Source organism: Podarcis raffonei, chromosome 5 (assembly GCF_027172205.1).
Source record: "Podarcis raffonei isolate rPodRaf1 chromosome 5, rPodRaf1.pri, whole genome shotgun sequence".
Classification (NCBI taxonomy): Eukaryota; Metazoa; Chordata; class Lepidosauria; order Squamata; family Lacertidae; genus Podarcis; species Podarcis raffonei.
The window spans coordinates 24907827-24932719 of record NC_070606.1 but is presented as its reverse complement, the minus strand read 5'-3'; the positions used below and the strand labels follow the sequence as shown (position 1 = coordinate 24932719).

Sequence of the window (24893 nt, the reverse complement as noted above, 5' to 3'; positions counted from 1 at the left end):
GGGATGAGTTCTGTCATTCCTGCAGCAGCTGTATTTCTAGGTTGGGTGTGAAGGTAGCTTTTCTCCTCTGGCAGTTAGCTTGGTTTCCATGCTGGGCACAGAAGAGGGCTGAAGTGATCCATCTTCTCTCCACAAGCCAATTTCCCTAGCTGCATGCAACTCTTTGTTGCCCATGGCTAACAGGCAAGTGCTTAAATAAAGGCTATGCTAATTCAATGTTAAACCTAAATTTCTTCTCATCTTAAGCAGATAACTGCTTCACTGAAAACATCAAATGAAGGAGAGCAGTTGGAATTAAATAGTTTATATATGATAAATACATAAGTCATATTCTAATGTAATGCTTGAGATTTAAGTTTGACATGGCCTCAAGATTCTTAAATAGCTTTGGCAATGACTGAACATACATGGACCTTTACAAACATCACTTACCCACTACGGCACATTTGTATGTCATTAGAGAAGCCAAAGCTTTCACTTCATCGACACTCACTTCTGTACTGTACCGAATACCTGTAAGGAAAACAATAAGCCAACTTAAGTTTTCATAGTCAAGTAGAAACAAGCCTCAAAGGCTAAGAATTAAGTGCCATTTGCAAAAGAAGCATTGCAAAAGAATCACTGTGAAAAAGTCCCACACAAGCAATTTTTCAGTTCTTTGGAGACAGACAAAAAACACCCCAAATTTGTATGCAGCAAAGGTATCCTAGAACTAAAATACTGCGTACTTTGGGTCTATGGACCACAATAAAGCTGTGTGTGGATTCAAGGACTAAAACTGAATACCCCTCCTTGATTAGTAGCAATTAATAAATATGCCAAGAAGCTTACTGACACAATCTGTCCTGAATGTTTGTGCTACCCACTCTAAGGAAGGTTTTAATGTTTGACTGTTTAGAGTATTTTGCTAGATGCTGCCTAGAGTGGCTGAGCAACCCAGTCAGATGGGCAGCATGTAAGTAATAAAATTATTATTATTGGTTAACACCCCAGCAATTCTGGCATTGTTTTGCAGTGTTACAGGCAAATAACTGGTATACTCCAATTCTAGCCCTTATGCACTGGAGCAAAATGCTGTCTTCACATTTGGTTGTTAGTGTGTGGTTTGGAAATTACTACCATATGCAGGAAGCTGTTCCTCAAGAGGCTAGTTTTGGTTGCTTGGAATACCTGAAGCCACAATATAAATAATTTCCACTTTAAAGAAAAAGAATTCTCCCCCTTCATTTTGATATTACAGTGACTTAACAAAATCTAAAAAAAAATTATTATCCTTTGCCTTTTGTGAAAGGGGCTGAGCAATGACCTATGAATTACCGTATTTTTTGCACCATAACACTCACTTTTTTCCTCCTAGAAAGTAAGGGGAAATGTCTGTGCGTGTTATGGAGGGAATGCCTACGGGTGGCATGCCTACGGATTTTCCTCCTCTAAAAACTACATGCGTGTTATGGTCGGGTGCGTGTTATAGAGTGAAAAATACGGTACTTCCTCTTGATATACACTTGCTCTGGGAGAAACAAACAATTGGAAGGTGTCACTTTAGCCAATATATATATTTCTAGAGAAAGCCTACAAAGAAAGGTCAGCTAAATGAGGTTTCAATGCTGTACAAAAGTGGCTTCTAGAAACTCCATTTGTATTTAAGAAACACAAAATCAGCTCAAATGATTCCTCTTTCAATTCTGCATCTAAAAAGTAAACTAATTGTTTAACTATAATACATGAAAAATTAGTGTTAAGACAGGACATGCTGCCTTTCTCAAGGAACTACTTGAACCATAAGTTGTGATGTTGTTGCCATTAAGAAAATATAAGTGCAGGACCATTGATAGTTGAGACAGTACAATGAAACAAGAGCCATCCACACTGTTCTGCGTAGTTGCTGCATTCTGAATATGAGTATTCCCTTGACAACTCTGGTATCATTTGCTGGAGCAGAAATGTTTCAGTTTACATTCGCCTTCATTTCTGAAGCCAAGCTAGTAACTGCGTATGGAGGAAAGAGATGAACCACTTTTTAATGGTAACATGCCTGGAATGTACAAGGGCATACAGTATTGCAGTGTTTATTCTAGCTGGAGTCAACATTTCATCATTCCAGTCTTTCAGAAGCACATTAATCGGAGGCATGCCTGCTGTCTGCTAGCATGCTTAGGGTTGCCCAATCCCCTGAGCAAGGCAGCAAGTTCAGTAACTGTCACGACAAGTTCATTCCAGCAGTTAGAAATTTACCACGTTGGATCCACAAGGCAGCTTTTTTTTTTAAGCGAGATACTGTACTGCTTTGTACTGAAAATGCCACCAACACCTTTAGAAAGCATAAGCAGAAATTCAATACTTGAGAACCCAAACTACACTGTATATGCACTAGAATCACTCAATACCTGGGCACCCTAGATAAGGATATATATATTAATTTGAGTATAGTGATAAAGTTTCAGTCTTAGTTTTCAGTCAACTTATTATTCTTTCCAGTTTGACTGGAACCAAAGACTAGGACCCAAAGAACTATGGGAGTAGTATGTGAGCTCAAAAGACAGTTTCCAAGAGGTAGAGCATTCACCCACCCCCAACCCCACATAAAAAATCTTTTCTAAACCTGCTGAACTAGTGCAAGCCCCTTGTATATGTAGCTATCCTGAATCACAATTAAGGCTGGAATATTTCCAGCTGCTTGGTGCTAGAATCAGATGTTTAGTTGATAATCCTTTAAAGACCTGGGGGAGGGGGTCCTTCAATTTCTTTGGTATTTAGACAACTTAATATCAAGGATTCTTCAGCATTGCTATAGCCTATTAAAATTAATTCTCAAATAAGTATACAGTACTTACATGAACTATCTCATTTATTTTAAATGACCAAACTTCAATAAATGAAGGAGTTTCATAAACTGCAATTTGAGACAAAATCCATTCAGCTTTGGACCATCTGCAATTAGGTGCACTACAGAATACGGAACACAACTAATCTTCAATAGAATAAGACTGTATGTAATGTCTGTCTGGCAGCTACTTTTGTTACACCCTACTATGGAACTGGAGCGAATTCAGCAATAGTAGGTTACAGATGTAGTGCATGAAGGTAAAGACCATTATTAGCAATTGTAGTCATATTCCCAAGTCAGTGGAGTGGTGAATTTGACTAGTCCAGAGTGCAAGCAGCTTCTGTGCAATATCTAAGTAAAACGAATAAAATATTATTGAATATGATGCAGCTGTAGTGCATATAGCAAAAATGGAAATGGACGATAAATAATACATTAATGAAATGGTGGGGCATTGATATGTAGGAGTTAAGTAGCCATATCTTTATGTTTAAAGTGCTGTGGATGTTTAAATATCAGCAAGTATAGACTTTACTGTACTTAAAAGAGCCTAGAAAACTGCTTCAGGTATTCTGTGCAAGAAGCTAGTTGCTCATAACTGCAATACCTCAAGGACCACCTCTTTCCATATGAACCTATCTGGACCCTGAGATAATTTTCTGAAGCCCTTCTTCGTGTGCCTCCTCCTTGAGAGGTGCAGAGGGCGGCAACATGAGAACGGGCCTTTGTTTGCAGTGGAATGCTCTCCCCAGGGAGGTTCGCTTGGTGCCTACATTACACACTTTTAGGTGCCAGGCAAAAACATTCCTCTTTAACCAGGCCTTTGGTTGATTGTCATCCAATGCCCTTAAAAAAATGGGGGGGGGGCATTATTTGGTTTCTGTTTTTATTACTATTATGTAGTCTACATTTTTATATTGCAATTTTATTTTGTGAATCACCCTGAGGCCTGTGGGCATAGAGTGGTATATAAATCATCATCATCATCATCATCATCATCATCATCATCATCACTAACCCATTCAACTCAGCTACTGAATAAGATTCCACAGGAAACTGCCACCCTCATAGATTGTAGTGGTACCAACTGCTAGGAGCTTGCTATGGCTTTTCCCAACTCCCATTTGAAGTACTACAGAAAACTGCACAGTAGTTTGACAAGAGACCATAATGGGCCACAAAGAACGTGTGCTCCAATGAGTAGCTTAGCTCTGCAATACCATCTCAAAGTACCTGCAAAATTATCACCTAAAAGTCAAGCTGCGACTAGGTGAGACAGTGGTTCAAATAACCTCTCAGTCAAATCACTGGTGAAGGTATCAGTCTTTGTTCCCGATCAGCAAAGAAGGAAAATAACTATATTGTGTGTGTTTGGCAATACATCTAGGTTTATCAACATGACATGTAATTTTAAACAGCCCAATCTGTTGCATCAGCATACCAAAAAGGTTAAAATGTTGTATCTTGGCATTATCTGTTTGACGGAACACCAGAAGACTAAAAAGAAATAAGGCAGGAGGATCTTGTTACTGATAGCTCACTGATACTTTGTTTTTAACCAAGTAACCTATGAAAATTACCCACTGTTTTATGAAGCTAAACAAAGAGCTCCATTGGAAAAGTGCTGAAGGGCAGGGGCAAAGCTCCTACATGGAAGTTACACAGCAAAGTTAACATTTCTTATTTGGTTGTGCACAATACTGTTATAACTCCTAAAACTCAAAGACGAGGAGACAAGATGCTTTTCTGTAAAAGACTTAAATGACTCATAGCTATGCAAAATACTTTCCACTTGAACCAGCAAAGAATCTTACTTGTTTAGGGATTTTCCTTCCCTGGCACACCCAAAAATGCAAGTTATCTTAGAAAGACATTGTGATTTATTAACAACTGATTCACCTCCTTTGCAATGGAACAGTAGTGAAAGTTACTCTGGAATCATCAGCAAACTTGAGAGCAATCCTGTGACTTTTGCTTATGAAAGGAAGAATAAACTATAGAGTTTTAAAATATATATTTCACATATTTTTCCCCTATGGCTGTCTCCATATCAACACACCCAAACTAGGTTAGCTACTCTCAAAAGAAAAAGTTTTTTTTTAAAGTAACATATATTGCTACACGCATCACAGACATAAGAAAGTAGAGAAAGGGGGATCATTTAAAAGGTAACCAAGTTTAAGTGACAATAAATGGCAATGATGGGGACATAATGGTGGCAGCAGGAGGCCCCATTAGCTAAAGTGGTGATTCAGGTTAAGAACAGTTTCAGGTTAAGTACGGACCTCCGGAACGAATTAAGTACTTAACCTGAGGTACCACTGTATTTGGTTTCCCTATACAACACCACGCCACACTTGAGTGATCTGGATTTAATACTATTTAGACATTACTAGATATATACACATTAAGTATTTTTTTAGTAATAAAATCTTAATTGAAAGGAAAAGTGAAGATGGTTGCATTGACAATAAGAACCTTCTAAGTATGAACACAGGACAAAACAAGTTGGCCAATTTGTTTCTGCTTGTGGGATTTCCATAGGCATCTGGTTAGTGAGAACTAGATGTTGGACTAGTTGGGCTTTCAACCTGATCCAGCAGGGCCCTTCTGTTTATGTTTATCACATGAGCAAATGAAGTTGCCACCATACAAAGCCAGACTAATGCACCATCTAGCACAGCACTATCTATGCTAACTGGCAACAGCTCTTCAAGGTCTCAAAGATGAATCTTTCTTGAACTTGTTCTTTTTCATACAGAAAGTCCCATGTACTCTATCACTGATTTATGACTCATGTTCTGTAAGTACTACGACCACTCATAACCATATGAAACCAATCGTATGAAGCTAACGCAGATCACTATTGCCCATTGCAGCAGCCTTTACACAGCCTTAGGGAAGGGACAGCCAACATCTTATTAGGCAACAGGTAGGCAAATACCCCACAGCACATAAGGACAAGTCGTGTCATCAATGAATTAAAGAATCACACTGAAGTCTGCCAATCTGAAATTGTCTGTTTCCCTATTATATACATTTTTTAAAAACTGTATAGTGCAATCTGAAGAGTACATGACTGCCAACATACAGGGGCATCACTTTATTGAGGCCAAACTCAATTTAAGAATGGATGAGAAGGCAAAAAGTTCAGAATGCTGGGGTCCATACTAGAAATCTATAGGATTTAATTGTTGAGCAGGTTCATGGGAGGACAAACTACCTTTATATCAGTATTTCCAAATTTGTTTTGTTTTATGCACACTATAAAGAATATATGGTTCACTGAGTAAACAAACAGCATTTGAGATTTAAATATCAGCAGTAATTCAAAAGGCAGCAAGTGATATAAAATTATGTAGTTAGAAACAAGTAACCATTCGCAGTTTAATTTTTATGTTGTGCTCCAGCAGAGACACTTGCAGTTATTAATCTAGTATTGGTTAAAACTGCTACGACTTTAAATATATTACATACCAATATGCAAGGCTGACAGGATTTAAGATCCCCTGTTTGAACAGGATCTGAAGTCAATCATCTACTCTTGCTGACAAAAGAATCAGCACAGATTTGTTCATCACTATAGGATCAAGAGTTTACTTTCAGGTCCTGAATCTGTTGGTCTAACAAGCTTTTTATGAGACGTACAGACAGAGTCAGAAGTTTGTTGCACATTGCTAACTCCTACTTCCTGCAGTGGATACATTTAGTTCTCTAGGCAGCTGTCTATATGATTAACAAGAACAGCTGTAGTTTCCCGTTAAGCACCGCCTCGAAGCACGCAGTCAAACAGGCAAAGTGAGATCTTGGGAAATTTTTGCATTTCTTTATATAAATGATGACTTTTTATATAAATTATATTATTTGTATTAATGAATTACGTTATGTGCCATGTGTTACATCAAACAGGATTTCTTTTATTAGTCACTTATATAAAAAAGAACCCAGCAGTTTCTATCTGCTTCCCACCATAATCATGGTAGAGCAGGGTGTGTTATATGTGAGAGTTTGGCGGGGGGGGAGTCAGAACACCATGTTGCTTCAAACCACAAAATCACTAGGTGCATTACTATATCTCAGTATGCCAGCTCTGATATGGCAATGCTATCTACCTTACAGAGTTGTTTAGATTATTAAGATAATGTGTTAAAGTACGTTGATCACCATAGAAGAAAGGTTCTCAAATTGTGGTCTATGAATCATCCGTGTGTGAGCACGATTCTGTTGAGTGACGGAAAGGCTGCTTCTGTACGATTCCCTCCCCCCCCCCCCAGATGGGGGTAAGTGCTTTTAGACTAGGGACAAATTTATCCAATAAGCAAACAAGGCACTATAGCCCCTAGAGCAGGGGTCAGCAACCTTTTTCAGCCATGGACCAGTCCACCATCTCTCAGACCATGTGGTTGGAAAAGAAAAAAAAATGAACGAATTCCTATGCCCCACAAATAACCCAGAGATGCATTTTAAATAAAAGCACACATTCTACTTATGTAAAAACACGCTGATTCCCGAACTGTCCGTGGGCCAGACCTAGAAGGCAATTGGGCCGCATCCAGCCCACGGGCCTTAGGTTGCTTACCCCTCCCCTAGAGCTTATGATTTTCCTTTGATGCAGTTTACTACTTTCTGCCAAAAAAAAAGAAAGAAAAAAAAAGATTACCAGAAGGGGACCTTCTCAGCAGCTTGGTCCAAGTCCCGCACTGTAATTTTCATACTACAGCACTGGTTGTAATGATGTTGGTATGAAAGAAAAATGTTTATAAAGTGGTCCACCAAGACTACCAAGCTGTCAACAACAAAAGAGAGCTTGAAAACTGCTTCCCTAGAAGCACTACATAAATACTCAGTATGAGCTCCTTAAAAGAGCCACAGTTCTATGGTAGATCACATGCTTTGCATGCAGAATGTTGCAAATTCAGTGGCCTTGAATCTCCAATTACAGGGCCTCAAGCAGCTGAAAAAACCTTTGTTTTTAGAAAAATTAACAAGTGAAGCACTCTAAATTTCACCGAACATCTGACATCATAACCTTAGTAAAGAATAAAAATAATTCAAAATCCTTTGACTGATTAACATTTCAATGTATGCAAACCTTTAAAAAAATCCACCACTTTTGACCTTTTGACTTTAATCTTCTGAGTATTTAACACTGATCCTGGTAAACAGCAGGTCTTATCTTTCAGCTTAGTAGTTGTTCCGTCCTAGATTAATGATTTCTTTCAGCTATGCTGACAGCAGACAGCCAAAGCCAAATTTTGTTTAGTATCCAAGCATCTACTTGAAGCTCAAACATTTACTTTATCCTATCTACCCCAAAGGATCGAGCGTATTTATTTTTTAAAATCATAAGTAGGCCCCAATACTGGTGTTTCTAAGTAAATTTTCCTTAAATTATCAATGCTGTATCAAGAATCAGTATATGAACATCTGTCAGTACACAGCAGTAAAGTCATAAAAAGCTTTGCTTCTAGTTTTTCCAAGTACTAGGATATAACGGTCAGACTTCTGCAGTAAGGTGTCCAGGCAGGATGTGAACACCATCCCTAGCTGAACAGAGTGAGGATTTATTTGGGCATGGGTTTTTCTACTAGTAAACCCCACTCTATTATTTTTTCTTAAAAAGTAGCACTGATGTGGGGAAAGGGTCAGATATTCACAGCTGTCCCAAATCTCCCTGAATGCACACAAACCTTTGGAAGCCCCTAAAGGAACTATCTGGATCCTATTACAAAAGAGGTCTCCTCTGGGATGCAACTTTTTATTTTTCAAGGAGTCAACCAGCAGCAACAAGCTTTTATAGCAAGCCTATCAAAAGTATTAGATACTTCACATTCTAGGGCACATTATGGGTATCTGGAGCTTACCGTATTTTTCGCACCATAGGACGCACCGGACAATAGGACGCACCTTGTTTTAGAGGGGGGAGAACAAGGGAAAAAAATTCTTCCGCTCTCTGCCCAGCACCCCTTCAGCGAAGTGGCAGGAGGCGCTGCGCAGAGAGGGGGAGAATTTCCCCCCTCTTGTTTTCCCGCTCTAAAACAAGGTGCCGTTTAGGGTGCGTACAGACGGCTACCTTGGAAGCCTGGAGAGCGAGAGGGGTCGGTGCACACCGACCCCTCTCGCTCTCCAGGCTTCAGGTTCCTTTCGACCTGCTCTTTGGGGCTGGCGGGGGGAAGCCCACCACCAGCCCCAAAGAGCAGGTCAGGGAGCAGCGGAAAGGCGCAGCGGAGAGGCTGCTGCCATAGTCACGCGTCACTTCTCCAGCCGGGAGAGGGTCGCGGGGGGCAGCTTTAGCCCTGCGCGCGCTCTCCAGGCTGGAGAGGTGACGTGCGGCTATGGAGGCTCCTGCCATAGCCGCACGTCGTCTCTCCAGCCGGGAGAGGGTCGCGGGGGGCTGCCTTAGCCCCGCGCGCGCTCTCCCGGCTGGAGAGGCGACGCGCAGCTATGGAGGCTCCTGCCATAGCCGCGCGTCGCCTCTCCAGCCGGGAGAGGGTCGCGGGGGGCTGCCTTAGCCCCACGCGCGCTCTCCCGGCTGGAGAGGCGACGCGCGGCTATGGAGGCTCCTGCCATAGCCGCGCGTCACCTCTCCAGCCGGGAGAGGGTCGCGGGGCTATGGCGTCTTCGCTCCATAGGACGCACACACATTTCCCCTTCATTTTTGAAGTGCGTCCTTTAGAGGAAAACTACGCATCTCAAGAGGCAGCTGTATGGGTGGCACAAACTACAACTGGATCTGTGTTTTTTGTCATACTCACTACATAGATCACTACCCCACTCCTTCCATATACTTTTTAAATTTAAACTTAGTAAGTTTTTAATAATTGCAAATAAATAACAAATGAAGCAGACAAAGAGTTGGAGGGAAAGGGAAAGAGCTAGGGGCATGACTGTTAAACTTACCCAGGGGCTGATATAAATTTGGTTACCACCTCCAGCAGTCACTACAAAGGTACATATATACAACATCACTACTTCTCAGCTGACTTTCTACCACTAATACTGTTTTCTCTACATAGAAAATGTTGAACTAATGCATGAAAATCATAGGAATTGTGACTTCCCAAATCTGGGGAAACTTGAATATGGAGCAGGTCACTAAAGTGTAGAATGGGGATTTTGGGGTCTCAGTTGCATTTACACGTAAGCCAATCCAACCTAACCGAGCTTCTTGTGCAATACTGTATGCTCTATTGGTAACTAGGTGCTACTCAATAAAACACTGATAAAAGTTAAAATTGCAAAACTACTATGTCAGCAAGACATAGGAGCTGCAAGCAGAATACAGCAGTTGCTTTGTGCATCTCTGAGGTTATCTTCACCATAATATCTGGTCACCAAAGAATAAATCAGTTCCCTTCCAAAGGAGTAGTTATTTTACTCACTATTATTCATACAATCATGTGATGTTAACCACATGATTATTTTTGGAAAAGATTTTACGTTAGATAAGGCTCTGTTAGTATTTATATGCTGTATTATAGGATTTCCTTTCCATTTGTTATTCAGATTTACTGAGCATTTATCTGGATGTTTCAATTTCTTTTGTAAACTCCACAGTCTGAATAATATACATACTGTTCTGTATTACCAAACTTAGAGCATGATTTTGGCATACCAAACAGCTCTTGTACTTGCATCTGAGGCTGATACAGCCACTGTAGATTAAGCAAAAATCACAGGAGCTTCAAGGAGGACAATCCCAATAAATAACCAGCTTCTTTGAAACTTTGTACACTAAGTTCCTCTACTCCACAAAGGATCTTTTTATAAATCTCAACAGGAAAAAAGTCTGTGGTGAGCTGCTGCAAGAATTTGGAGGAAGTTCAGTTGTCATAGGGCTGAGATGAGGAAAAATGTTGAAATGATTTTCTTTCAGAACAAGAGATTAAATTCTCTGATTGCCAAAATGCACCTTAACAAGCTTTGTACCAATGTAACCTCATTAGGAGCACAGAATACCATAGAAAGGATGTTTTTAGAGTTCTTAAGTTTTTGCAGGATTTGCCATTAGGCAACTGACTGCCACATGCATTATGGTCTAACCTGCCCCCCACCCCAATTATGTTTTTCTAGCTCCAGCAGCCCAAATATCTATTTTTTTATGAAAGTAGTTTCAGTAGTGGGCAGACACGTTTAAACCTCTCCACAAAGCCTCCTCATGAGGATGCAAATTGTCCCCTTTCTGATCCTTGGCTTCCTCAGCTAATCTGCATGGAAAATATGAGATGTCACGGGAATAAGCTATGCTGAAAGTCTTACTTCTGAGTAAACATGAATATGATTGCATTATAGTTCTACCCTGATCACACAAGCAAGCAGACAAAAAAATTAAAAGGCACTTATTTAACTTAATAATAAATGCCAAAGCTCTACTCCTCTGTCTTCTATGAGCGTATGTTCTCATGTGTGGAGTGAGGCACCTAATACTGAATAATCCCTACAGGATTACTCAACAGTTTGCCTTTGGAAACAGTATTTCCTCCTCCATTCCCAAAGAAATTAAGTGTTGCCTCCCAAGGCACAAACAATTACTTCCATCTTACATACCCTCAAGGCACATTTACTCCCAACGTCATGGATATGGTGCTGGAGTATGTAAATCATAGACCAGTTCTTCTGCAGGAGAGACTGCCTACTATACAGCATATGACTACTCCCGAAGGAGCAATTTTAAAATAGTAATTACTTAAATTATATAGGTGGTATGGAAAAAAATTATGGAAAAGCACATAAGAATTCTACACTTTATGTAGTTAGCAAACTAGAAAACAATTTCTGTAAGAAGTGTAGGAAAGAAGACCAGTGTTAGAAACTGAGATATGAAAGCTAGGAGCTAAATGGCACCTTAAACCTAGGTTATGGGCGCAACAACGGAATGTCTAGGCGTGCTTTTTTTATAACAAGAATACAAAGCTGAAAATGAATGAACTGCAGCTACAATATTATGTTCATTTTTCACATAGTCTAATCCAGGTGTTGGCAACCTAAGGCCCATGGGCCACAAGTGTTTAACTGGCCCACAAGCCACCCCCGAACTGAGCCGCCCACTCGGCAAGTCCCCGCATGCAGCGCTAAACCAGCACAGCATGGGGCAGGAACATGCTTCTGCTGCACCGAAAATTGCATCTGCGCATGTGCACATGCCGAAAATTGCGTCTACGCAGACGCCGGAAAATACATTTGCGCAAACACAGGATATCATGGGCACAGGCGCTCACATGATCCGGCCCACAAAGGGATCTTGGCTGGAGTGTACCGGCTCAGGCGAGGTAACCTTGCTGACCCCTGGTCTAGTCCTTCTCCTGCCAACCTCCCTAATATTCTTAAGAGGGTCTCTTCTCCAGTCTTCAGAGAGTAGTTGGAAGTGGAGAGGCAGAAAAAGGTCCTCCTTTCCTCCTACTTTTAATCTGAAATTTTAGGTGTAGTACTGCGCCCAGAATTCAGAAACTGCTCAGGGTAATGAAATTGTAGCAAAATGAGCCTAGAACAACGAGAGTTTCAAAACTGGAGAAGGTATGTACTCTTCGTATGTACTATTACAGCAAAGCTGAATTTCTCAGCTTTTAAAGGGAATTTTTAAAATATTTTTTGTGGTGGGTGCCATTTCTCTTCCACAATACCCCCAAACAGTGCAAGATCCAAGGCACTGTGGAAAATAGGAACATAGGAAGCTGCCTTATAGAGGTAGTGGCCCTCCAGGATTTCAGGTAGAAGTTTCTCCCAACCCTATTTTGAAATGCCTGGGATTGAACCTCGGACCTTCTGCTTGTGATGCAGGCGAGCTTTTCACATCTTTGTTCTGTGCCAACTTCACCAGTTAAGAGATTGCTCCCACTTTCACTTTCAGCTTCTGATGACTTCTGCAAGTCATTTCTTCATTTCACCAGGTGATCATGGGTCAGTCTCTCTCATCCCAAACTAATTTAACATACTGTTACAAAGCTAAAAATAAGTGGAATCCCCGATCACATACACCACAGGAAGGTAGGTTACATACAAATTCAGTACTATGATACTTCCGGTTAACAACTATACTTTCTAATGGAGTCATCCCAGGTACAATAATTGATTGTGATAAATTAAGTGCTGAGCACATATGTGCAAGTGACCTAATCCAAGAAGCCTCTTCTTATATGCAGGTTTACTCCAAAGTTCTTTTGGGTTACACGGGATTTACTCCTAAGTAAACAGGCACAAAACTAATCTTTTTTTAAGCTGTTGAAACCGCAAAAGTCATATTAGAAGGGAAAGCTCTCAAGGGGGCAATGACTACATTACAGCCAACCCACTCAGCAGACCTGTTTACTTCAGTAGCAAAGTACATGGTGTACACACACCCAATGCATATGGTAACTCCAGACTATGTTGATGGGGAAGATGGTAGGAAGGTATTTACTTTGCTAAAGTTACTGATGAGAAAAACTCATCTCTGGGCTACCCACTTCAGTGGTCCACTGCTGGAAAAAAAAAAAGCTTAGAGTCATGCGCCACTTCAAACACTGTGTACTTTCCAAGCCACAATGGATACACAGTTATTTTGGCTGGGACACAGAATACAGCGCTAGTTATCTTGGCTGGGACTATGCTGTTTCCCATTCATTGTGACTCAGGGTTCCCCACCCCCTCTTGTTTTCTTTGGTTTTAATGAACAGGCTTTGAGATGGCCTTTTTTTCTGCATTGGGGCTCAGGTAGAGCCATTCAGAGAGGGAGGCGCATCAATCAACTCGGGAGGAAGAAAACCAAGCAGCTTGGCGAGGTAGTGGTTATTATTTATACAGTACACCACCACTTCTTCCAAGCTGAATGCGGTGTGCACGGTTCCTCTCCTTCCAACAACCCTGTGAGGTAGGACTCGCTGTAAAAACCGTGTTTATGGAAGACAATTCTACTCGGCTAGGAGTGATCCCCAAAGAAGCAGTCAAACTCAAGGCCACCCAGCGAGGTTCGTGGCTCAAATCGAACTCTGGTCCCCCAGGCCATATTACAACACACTGCTGGCGTTTCTCAAACTTAGGTTCTCGGCTCTTGTCGGACTACAACTCCCATCATCCCTAGAGCTAGCAGGACCAGTGGTCAGGGACGATGGGAGCTGTAGTCCTACAAGAACCCAAGTTTTGAGAAAACATTACGCCGCGCACGGAAATAAGCGGAGGAGGAGGTGGGTATTCGGGGAGGCGAGGCTCACCTCCCTTGCAGGGGGTGCGGTGCTGGCTGTGCTGCGCCCGGTAGCCCTCGACCACCTCCCACTCGCCGTTTTCCCGCTTGATGGGGAAGGAGACGCTGAGCACGTGGTTGCAGGGCTTGATGATGCGCAGGATGCCGCGGACGCGGTGCCGCTTCTCCTCGGGGCTCTCGCGGGTGCGCAGCCCTTCCACCAGCTTGTCCTCCACGATGCCGGCGCCCCGGTCGAAGAAGCCCTCCACCATCTTGAAGAAGTTGGGGTCGTCCTCCGACGCCGACACCGCTTGGCTGTATTGGCGGCGCCCGCCGTCGTCCCGACTCGTCGTCGTCGCCCTCCTCCTCCCCGGACCGCTCCCCGCCAGCAGGGCAGCCGCGCATGGCTCCGCGCCGGACAGCGCCGGCGAGCCCGCAGCGCGGACGGGCGCCAGGAGCTCCCCGAGGCAGCGGTACATGATAGCGGCGGCGAAAAGGGGCTCGTGGGGCGGAGGGGGGGCGGCCGGCGGTTTACCTCAGCGGCGGCAAAAGGGCAAGGAAGACGCTGGGCTGGCGCTCGCCGCTCTGAGAGGGGGGAAAACTGAAGGGCGTCGACGCGGCAGGGCGGGGAAAAAGGGGTGGGAGGAGCAAAGGGAGGAGGAGGAGGAGGGAAGCTGCTGCCCAATGGCTCGACAACAAGGGCAAGCGGGCCCCCGCCGCTGCCTTTAAATGGACCCCTCCGCGGGAGGCAAACAGGGGGCGGGCCCAAAGGGTGGGGAAGGGAAGGGGTCGTGGTAATACCTCCTCCCATTGCGCAGGCGCACCCATGCCACTAACTGCCACCTCCTTCGGCGGCTGTGGGAGGAGCCCGTGTTCTCGGGCGGCGCTTTTTTTTGGAAGCGCGCCTGCGCGGTGCGGCGGTGGAGGGAAAGCGCGTCTGAGGTAAGAGAGCGCTTTTTGATTGGGTGAGGCATTCCGGTTTGTCCCGCCTCCTTTTTAGCAAAGCGCGCGCAGCGGCGGTTGCGTTTTAACCGTTGGGGTGTATGTTCGGGGGCGGGGGAGGTAAGTCGGCTGTTTCCGGGCGAAGCCGGTGGGCGCGGGAGGGTAGCTGCCGTGAGGCTCCCCGCTTTAGTAAATAAAGGAAGGCCTCGCTAGCCTCTCGGTCCTTCTGACAGGCACCGAGGGCCGCCTTGCATTCCTCTCCTCCCGGGCTTAGGCCTTCCACTGTATTGCGCTGCTCGGCGGTGGCTTCCCTCAGGCTCTCCTGGAAATGTCTTGCCTCACACTTTGCACACCGTATCGATGAGTGACCAGTGTTGCTTTCTTGTTTTTTTTCGGGGGGGGGTAGGGGGAAACTCGCCAGGAAGTTTGCTTGTTTATTGCGGGCGCAGTCGCAGGGCGAGGCAGTGGCAAAATGTAAGATGTGATTAATCAACTCAAACAGACCATGATCTGGATTAGAAATGACCACAGTTTTATTGATGACGGATACAGGTGGATTTTTGGCTCGGGCATTGGGTGCATGTATATCCGTTCCAGCCCCCCCCCCGGACAAATAATTAATTTTAAATAAGTAAAGGGACTCCGTTCCCCAGAGTTCCTGCTCAAAAGAACCCCTGCAAGTGACCCTTTACTTTTCCCCAGAGTTCCTGCTCAAAAGAACCCCTGCAAGTGACCCTTTACTTTTTGATCCAGAGTACTTCTTACTCAGTTTTGCTGAAACTTATTAACTTAAAACATCAAGCATTTAAAACTTCCCTATACAAGACTGCCTTCAGATGTCTTCTAAAAGTCAGAGTTCTTTATTTTTTTGACATTCTACGAGAGGACATATCACAGTGTGCGCTCGACATAATAATAATAAATAATGATTTATTACTTAAACCCCGCCCATTTCCCCAGCCACTCTGGGCGGCTTCCAACAGGAGATAAAAAATACATTAAAACATCAGAACAGGGCTGTCTTCAGATGACTACTGAGAAGGCCTGGAACAATCCTGGAAAAATTCTTCCCTTAGGAAAATAGCCTAGAATTACTGTTTTTCTGTGGTGCAAATGACCAAAATTGGTGAGGGTGCACCTTTAAGACTGTGTGTTCTCTTGGAGCTGCTTCTAGTCTAAGAAATGGTTATTTTTCCTCCTCCATACCTTGGCAGATGGCTTATGGTGTGTTGTTTGCTTATGGTGCACATAAAGAGAGTAGCAGGTTATTATTTTTACAAGTAAACAGCTGACTGGCATGCTTACTTAGAACCAATAGGTCTTTTGATGGATAATAAATTAATACATTATTTATATGTTGCCTTTCTACATTGAGTTTGCCCAAAGCAGCTTACAAGAAAAATCCACTTACTATTAAATACAAAACACAGAGGTTGAGGTCAGTGGAGAAAGCAGTTTACAGAATAAATTCAAAGAAAATGAAATCAATAATTCAGCAAGCATAGAAAAAAACAAAAAGAAAGTTAATATACAATAAAGTTCCAGCTGCTGGTGCTGCTCTTTTTGTCTGTCAAGGAGACTTAGCAGCCTGGCTTAAATACTGTATAGAAAGATTGTCTCACTAGGTTAGATAATTTACAGCTGGCTTTCTTGTTTCTCTTCCAGAGAAGACAAACAGCAGAAAAAAGAGAGATGCTGGGGAGGGCAATGACAGTAAGTAATTTTCGCCAGCCTCCTGGACGTTCCAACTGCTGACTTAGCTAGAGTTTGCTTGCCAAGACTTGAAAGGAAGGGATCTAGCCGTGAAACAGCAAGCTGGAATCCTCCTGTCTCGTGTGGTTCAAATATAGGAAGAGCTTCAGTTTTCAGACTGGGGCACCTACTAGTGGACAGGATGAAGCCTACCAGCTGGCTGTTAGACTGAATAGCAGCACAAGGAATGTTCCAAGGGAAATAAGTACCTCTTCAATCAGGTAATTTGCTTTCCACCAGCGAACTCCAGAAGTAGTGCCCTATTCAGATATGTCAACAAGAAAGCTGCCAGGAGTGTTTCATCCATTCGTAGCACATTTCCTGGGAAAAGCAGGAATGTGTGAATTTTGTTCACTGGGTAACTGGAATTAACCACATTTCTTGAGTTTGCCATATAATTGAATATTATTGTTTCATGTGGGAGACACCATATCAGTTCTGCAGAATGTAGCCCACATTGGAGATAAGAATGATGTCTTATTTACATCAATTCTATGAATGACAGGCTGTACTGTGCATACAGCCCTGTGTATGTAAGGTTATCTCCCACTTGGACTACTGTGACATTCTATACGTGGGGCTATCTTTGAAGGTGACTCTGAAACTATAACTAATCCAGAATGCAGCACCTAAACTGGTGACTGGAGCAGTCGCCAGGACCATATAACCCTGGTTCTGAAAGACCTACATTTTACACTCATGTCCCTGAGTTTGAGAAATAATAACTTGGCCATAACCATAGAATTGACCCGTGGAATTTAAATTTAGCTCTCCAAATCTAACTCCATCAGCACTGCACTAGTTTTTCTTACTATATTTATAATAAAGCTCTGTCAATTGGGTAATGTGTAAACATTAGACCATTATAAAATACTTTAGCCCTGACTTTTACAGGCCTATATTTTAGCTCATAATATCAATCTCAACATGTTGTACCTGGCAGTTTGAAACACTGCCCTTGCATTAAACTTGTGTTGCTTATATGATCTGTTGGCCAGCATAAACTGGTTTCATGCACTCTGTACTCCCTTACTGTTTCTTGCTTGCTATGGCCTTTTACATAAATATTTTTCCTTAAAGTTCTTTATCAGGTGCCTGGATATTGCAACATCAACTAAGGTTACAGGGCTGGGAATACATATGAAGTGGAAAGAACAGTGTGCATTTAAATTAGTTTATGATTGTAGGGAGATTGTTCTAACCAATTTTATGGAGAACAAATAACCTTAACAAATAATACTTTTGAAGCAATATTAATAAAAACACGTTGGCTATTGCCTTGTATTTCAAAAAGTATAGTTGTCTCTTGGTACGTAGAAAGAGGAATGGGATGATGTGTTCGGGGTGATTTAATGGCTGGAGTTTTTTATAGTTTGTTGTTTGCTGTTCTCCATTTTGTTACGTAGGTTACATTATGTTGGCAGTTCCCACTGACAAATATTGGGGTGCAGTTTTATGTGTCAGTAACTTATGTGACAAAAGGTATATCTTACTTTCCTTTTATAACCACATTTACATTCCACCAATTCATGTAAAATATTCAGGCGCTATACAAGAATACAAGCACAATGATTTTTTTTAAAAAAATGCATGAATGGCCATATTTTTGTGCAATGCATAATTATCTCCTTTGAAATAATGTTACTTGCTATAGGTTGATGCAAACCATAATGTGGCCAAGCCAGTTATATAAGCAAGTAGCTGCTTTGCCCTTTCAGTATTTGTCTTCAAGAGTGTTTTGGACTGAGTTGTTGGAGTACACACATTTTTCTTTTTGTGTTATGCTAACTGGAGTTTTAGGCATTACAACTTTCTGGTTATGTGTGGATTTAAGAGTGTTGCATACATTTTCCAGATGAAAGGGAGCTTCCTATTGCCTGGTTCTGACAAAGTCTTCTCTCACTATGGTTTTATTTCTTGACCATAGCTTTCTTGACCGTTATATATTCTCCACTGTAAGAGCGATTTTCCATAGTTCAGTGGGGAGTTCTTAAAGGCATGTGGATTCTGCAGAGGAAGCATCTTCAAATCAAGTCTGTGTTTATGAGAGAAGCCAATTTGACTGAAGCATGAGTAAACCACATCTTCCACCATGAGTCATCTTGCAAATCCCAAGCAAGAAAAACTTTGTAAAATGTATCTTTTCGCTTAAAGGAGCACAGGGGTTTAAAGGCGAGAGCTGCTATAAGAACAAAACTGAATAACTAAACTGCTTCTTTTTCTACCATCTCAACCTGTTGCAGACATAATGGGACATGGTTTGCAAAGGGACATTGCCCCCTGCCCCCCATGGTTTGTTTTAAGCCTAGTTTGTGAACCCACCACAAGCCATGATTAGAAGGGCAGTCATAGTTAACTTTAACTATGTGCTGATGTCACTGCAACAGGACTCCCTAGTTCAAGGACCTGGTATGCAGGCAGGCAACAGCCCTCAGATGGCAGCAATCCTTAATGAAAACCAGGGATCTGCTTCTGCTTTTCTTAACACAATCTGCACTGACTAGATTTTAGTTCTGGCCTTTGGAACATATCTATTAAAATGTAATTGAAGTATATATTTTTGGAGTGTGTACAGAGTCATTTGGTATCTTCAAGCAAATATTAAAAGGCACTATTACTTGTGATGCTTGCTGAATTCCAGTTAAAACTACTGACTATTCTCTGCAAAAAAAAATTGGGAGTTGATAATTTTGGAGCACAATTTACCAGCACAATATTGCACTTGATAACTGCAGCTGAGACAGGGTTTTTCTATTAACCAAGATAAAGAAGCAAGTTGTTTACTTGCTTATTGGTACAGCTGGTTGTTGTGTGAGTAGCTGCTAAGCTCCATAAGCTCCTAGAATTCATTTTCTTTCTTCTGTAATGCTGCCTGTGTAGAAGATCCATCTGCTTAGTTCTCTTATTACTAGGTTTCCTGATGGTGTGTGGGTTATTTAGTTATTTATATTTTTATTTACAGTATTTATAGCCCACTCTTAGTTGTATGTTTTCAATCCCACTGTGGGGAGCAAAGTAATAAAAATAAATGGTAAAAACAATATAGAAAAATTACAAAATATTATAAACAGGACCAATAAACAGTGCTATCATAAGTTAAACAAGCAAAACTACAGCAACAAAAAGTAAAATTTTAAGTTTAACCAAATATGTATGTAAAAACAAGCACAACATTTAAACTGATTAAACAACCAGCGGTATTAGCATTAGTTCCCAACCCATACAGTGGTACCTCGGGTTACAGACACTACAGGTTACAGACTGCTAACCCAGAAATAGTACCACGGGTTAAGAACTTTGCTTCAGGATGAGAACAGAAATCACGCAGCGGCAGCTGGAGGCCCCATTAGCTAAAATGGTACCTCAGGTTAAGAACAGTTTCAGGTTAGGAACGGACCTCCAGAACGAATTAAGTTCTTAACCCGAGGTACCACTGTATTTTACTCACGGCAACCCACTCTCTTCCTCTTTGTCTCTCATATGACGAAGGCCCCACTATGTGCCAACAGATTCTCTCTGGCTTTTGAGTAACTTAAAATATTTCATCCCCAGCTGGTGTTTTGCTCCCCTCACAGGCCTCAAGGTCAGCAGGGCTGCCAGGTACTGACATGCACATGGATATGCTGGTTCCCCCACCCTACACTGAATATTCAATCTGCCAGCCTTAAGTATGCATTTGTCCCATCCACTTGCCCACCCAATGAAGAATTTAAAGTGTTATGATAGCTGACTCTTTTTTAAAAAGTAGTTCTGGTCTTTTACATCTTGGAAAATAACATTGCTAATTTTTACAGTTGTGTCATAGATGAGGGGATCACCCAAAGCATGAAATACTTGAATGGTAAAAAATGTCTCTGAGAAGGGCTACATAATGTATTCTTTTTTCCTTAAAGTTAAACAGCTCTAGAAATCAACATCTTGCTTATTCCAAATGTCTTATAGATAAGTGGCATTTGAGCTAGAAACAGCCCAAAGTCAGTAGTGGCAGACTGGTTTCTTTCCTATTTAAAATGAACAATTAGCAGAACTGTTTATATAAACAGAGAACATTTTGTGGAAACTGCTAACATTCACATGCTGATAACAAGCAAGTAGATAACCAAGTTCTTTATTTTTTGTTTACAGTGAAAATGCCATTTTGAAAAAGGTTTAACAGAATGATCCTGTGAATTGATCTGAGTTAAGCTGCAGTGACTACTGAATTGTATTCAACTTTCTGTGAGGTGAGTCGGGGGGGGGGGATGCTTCAAGACTGTCACAAGTTTGTGGGTAGGATTAAATCACATGCTGGCAAATTCAGGTTTCACGTTAAAGCTGATTTAGAGGACTTGTGCAGCAAACCTACTTCCAAGAATATCAGCGGCAATAAGGAAGATGACAGGAAAATGTACAGGAAAGTGTAGAATAGTGCTTGCTTGGCACAGCATTGTCTAACCTGGCAAACATCAAAATGAACCCTCAATAAACAGGTTGTCTGGAAGCAATCAAAACCTTGGCTAGAATTAGATATAGAGATTGAAATATAAATGGGAATGCCTGCTTCACACCTTTTGGTGAGGTGTTACTCCTTATGCCATCAGTATCAGAAGTCAAGCTGATGACTAGCTGTGAGCCTCAGAACCTCTTCCGACACTTCAGTTGTGAATCTGGCTCACAAGACTCAGTTGGTTCAATCGGAATCGTTTTAGGAAAACTAACATCGGGGTTTGGGGGGAGGGGGTTAGTAAATATTTTCAAAACAGTATAAAAATATTAATTTTATGGTAATTTTGGTTATAGATTTACTTTTGAGTTCTTCTATGAAGTTGTAAATCAGGCTATAATCAAGTAAATAAATATGCTGTCCCTACATGCAGACAACTTCACCTTTAAGCATGCTCAGTATGTGTGCAACTCCTCATATGCACATCGCGTTGAACCCAGAAGTGTCCCAAAAACATCACAAAAACGGGTGGGGGCAGAATGGGGTGTTTGCAGGCTTTTTCAATGGTGTTTCAAATATATGTGATTTCACTTAAATGTATGGTGTCCTGGAAAGTAACCCCTATGTAAATTGGGAGCTGCCTGTATTCACTTTAAAGTGAGCCATCCTGTTCAATGAAGCTTATTGTCAATTAAAATTGTAGAAAATTAGCTACATATCAAGCTAACTTTTAAAATATTGTTCAGAACTATTAATGCAGACAATTCCAACTTTATTCCTTGTATTCCATAGATTTGCCTCACATTTAAATGTGAGTGAGTACTTTAAGCTACCATTCTAGGGGAAGCTCAATTACATTCTGCATGGATTTTTTCATAAGTAAGTTGTTACAGAAAGACTGAAACAAAACACCTGTTCATTTGAAGAAGATCTCAGAGGTCAATAGCTAGTGAGACTTTCCACCCACATTTGGAATTCAGCAAAAAGAAAAGCTAAGCAAGTAAATGCAGATTACAGTGTTACAAAATCTGTCAAGAAAGTACAGTGGTACCTCGGGATACAGATGCTTCAGGTTACAGACGGTTCAGGTTACAGACTCTGCTAACCCAGAAATAGTACCTCAGGTTAAGAACTTTGCTTCAGGATGAGAACATAAATTGCACGGCGGTGGTGCGGCGGCAGCGGGAGTCCCCATTAGCCAAAGTGGTACCTCAGGTTAAGAACAGTTTCAGGTTAAGAACGGACCTTCGGAACGAATTAAGTTCTTAACCCAAGATACCACTGTACTTGCCTCAGGGAACATTTAGCCTCATACTGTATTCTTGGGGTCCACTCTGTTCTCTAGATAGTGGTGTTGGAGCCAGTGTATTTTGCTCTACAAGGAATTTATTTGTATGTAGCTGGCCCCATAAAAAAACTGGTGCCACTAAGCACTATGCTTCCCAAGGGAGGAGCCTGTGCACATAAGCTTAGCAGTACATACAGATATGGACGTTTATGTGATGTGTTAACACATGCTGCATAGGAAATAAAAAGATGTAACATCTCTTAAAATTTGAAAATAATTTTTTGTTAGAGCAAAATATTTCATGACCCCAAGTACAGCAATCGGCTTGACATTCAAAATGCTGTAATCCTTATCCATTGTTTGTTCCCAAAACACATCTGGGCACAACTCTGTCCCAAATCTATCTTGAGTAGAAAGCACTTCCATTGCGTAAGTTGACTATGCATTACACTTTAACCAAGAGCACTTGACATTGTATAACTGTAAATATTTCTGATTGTACCAAAGATGTCTATTCACATTTTAGATCAAGTGTTCCACATCACTGAATTCTTGGAAATGCAAAACTGTTTCTTCCTGACCAGTTTCCTGTGAGTCACTAATATACCTTTGCAGGAAACTAAAGCAGAAACTGTTGTAATAACATATGATTTCAAAGGGGTAATTATAAATTTGGGTTGTGAAGTCTTATTTCAGGCGAGGGGAGTGAGGGACAGGTTATGGTGTGTTTGTGATGCCCATGACAGTTTCTCCAGTTTGCAAATGTGCCAATGGGTCCAAAAATGTCAGTGGCTGAAAAGGTTGGTATCCCCTGATCTGAGAACACCTGCAATAATTTTCAGCCATGAACTGGAATGCCCAAGGTTTTCAATTTCTGCCTTTATATTGGAAAGCCCAGGTTGTCCATATCTTCGCTACTACTTGCAAGGCACCTAATCACACCCATGATTGATGCCCAGGAATAAAAGTGTATATATATGGCATAACTATATGGTGGAAACAGAATTGCAGTTGACCCTTGAAGAGCAGGATTGGATGACCTTGTGGTACAAGACAAACATCAATCTATGTTGGCAAATGTGAGGGAGGTATTAGCATGTTAATGGTACCTGACACCAAATTGGATGGCTCATATGTCATTGAGCTCCTTCCTCATGTGCTGGAGGGACTGCCAGGATATTGGCACTTACTGGCACATGTGGTGGAACAGTTGTTTGGCTGGGAGTAGAAACAGGTTAGGAGAAATCAATCATTTTGGAGACTGAATCACGTGTCCTCTTTCCACCCTACTTGCTTTCCCCCCCGGAATGCAAATTTAAATAACGCCTTGAGTAGTTTTCAGCTTGAAATCCCAAGTGTTTCTCTTGTCCTCAAATTGTGATTTTAAACGTGTGAGTTGTGCACATACTACATTTTCATTCTAGCTGTTCTTCTGTGTACAACAGTAAGTGTTATATAAGTAACCTCTAACAGCCAGTTAGGCCTCCCTAAGTTTAGGTGTGCCTAACTCTGCATAGAATTAGGCTGTTAATTGTTTTGCTAAGAAGTAACTATAACATTGTTCTCTAATTTGGTCTTTGAAGTGATGAAAGATAATTTGCTAGACAAAATAGAACCCCCCACAGATTCTCGTGTGTGTGTGTGTGTGAGAGAGAGAGAGAGAGAGAGAGAAATGGTATAGCAGTGTTTTGTGTCAAAAGACTATCTTATTATGTTGCTTGTGCAAGCCCTTTTTTTCTTTCATGGCTTCTAATTGTGTAGTAACAGCCGTTACAACAATCAGTTGCAGCTCGTAGCAAAGCTCAAACTTGCTGATGCAGTTAGTCACATTTTAAGAGATCATTGACCCATCAGTAAGACTCTGACCACCTCAGAGATAAAAAGCTAATGTTCTATTGGCCACTTATAGTGGAACAGATTAAGAAATGGTATAATAATTAACAAAGGTAATGGAAATGTGCCTTTTAGTTCTAACCAGTATATGTCAGTTGCAGGTTTTATCTCTCTTTTTTACTTTAGTACAGCATCTAAATGTAATATAAAAAACTGATTGCCATATGTCACTATAGAAATGCAGGGCAATTGACATTTATTAACAGCCTTACTGTAGCATTCTCTTCTTCCATAATTTTAAAATTGTTATCCCATATTCTTCTGTGTATTAGATATTAAAAGCAAATGAGAGGTGAAATGTGTTTAAGGCTTTACAAGCATTTGAGCAAATAATTTTAGGATTGCTGCATAAATATTCCTGTCAGATAAAGTAACTTGCATTGTTACTGGCTTGGCTATATATTGGGGTTTATACCAAAAGGCAGCTTAAGTTCTGCTTGTTCTGCTTGTTGCAGGTGATTAGATGGATATCGGTTGATTTCAGCTGAGGGTGTGGGCAAGGTGCTTGATTGCCGACGTGGGGATCCAGGGCACAGTCCTCCAATGGCTGCGCTCGTTTCTCTCTGGTCGGGGACAGAGGGTGGCGCTTGGGGGGGAACTGTCATCGCGCCAC

The 24893-nt window shown here is 41.6% G+C and overlaps 2 protein-coding genes across 4 annotated transcripts in view; one reads left to right on the top strand and one right to left on the bottom strand.

The window, feature by feature from the left end:
* GLUD1 (glutamate dehydrogenase 1) overlaps positions 1-14570 on the bottom strand; it is a 34439-nt gene extending 19869 nt beyond the window's left edge. The window contains exons 1-2 of the mRNA XM_053388261.1: positions 14014-14570; positions 433-513 (exon numbers count right to left, since the gene is read on the bottom strand). Coding sequence (XP_053244236.1) covers positions 433-513; positions 14014-14461 — 529 coding nt within the window. The 5' untranslated portion in view covers positions 14462-14570. The remainder of the gene's footprint in view (positions 1-432; positions 514-14013) is intronic.
* A 279-nt stretch (positions 14571-14849) lies between these two features.
* The window catches only part of SHLD2 (shieldin complex subunit 2), a 30653-nt gene continuing 20609 nt past the window's right edge, over positions 14850-24893 (top strand). Inside the window, exons 1-3 of one of the 3 annotated variants that reach the window (XM_053388258.1) lie at positions 15380-15398; positions 16590-16637; positions 20802-20899. The gene's annotated coding sequence lies outside the window, so the exon portion shown is untranslated. Of the gene's footprint in view, positions 14925-15023; positions 15045-15379; positions 15399-16589; positions 16638-20801; positions 20900-24893 lie in introns of those variants that run through there. The other 2 variants (XM_053388259.1, XM_053388260.1) reach the window with 2 other exon arrangements.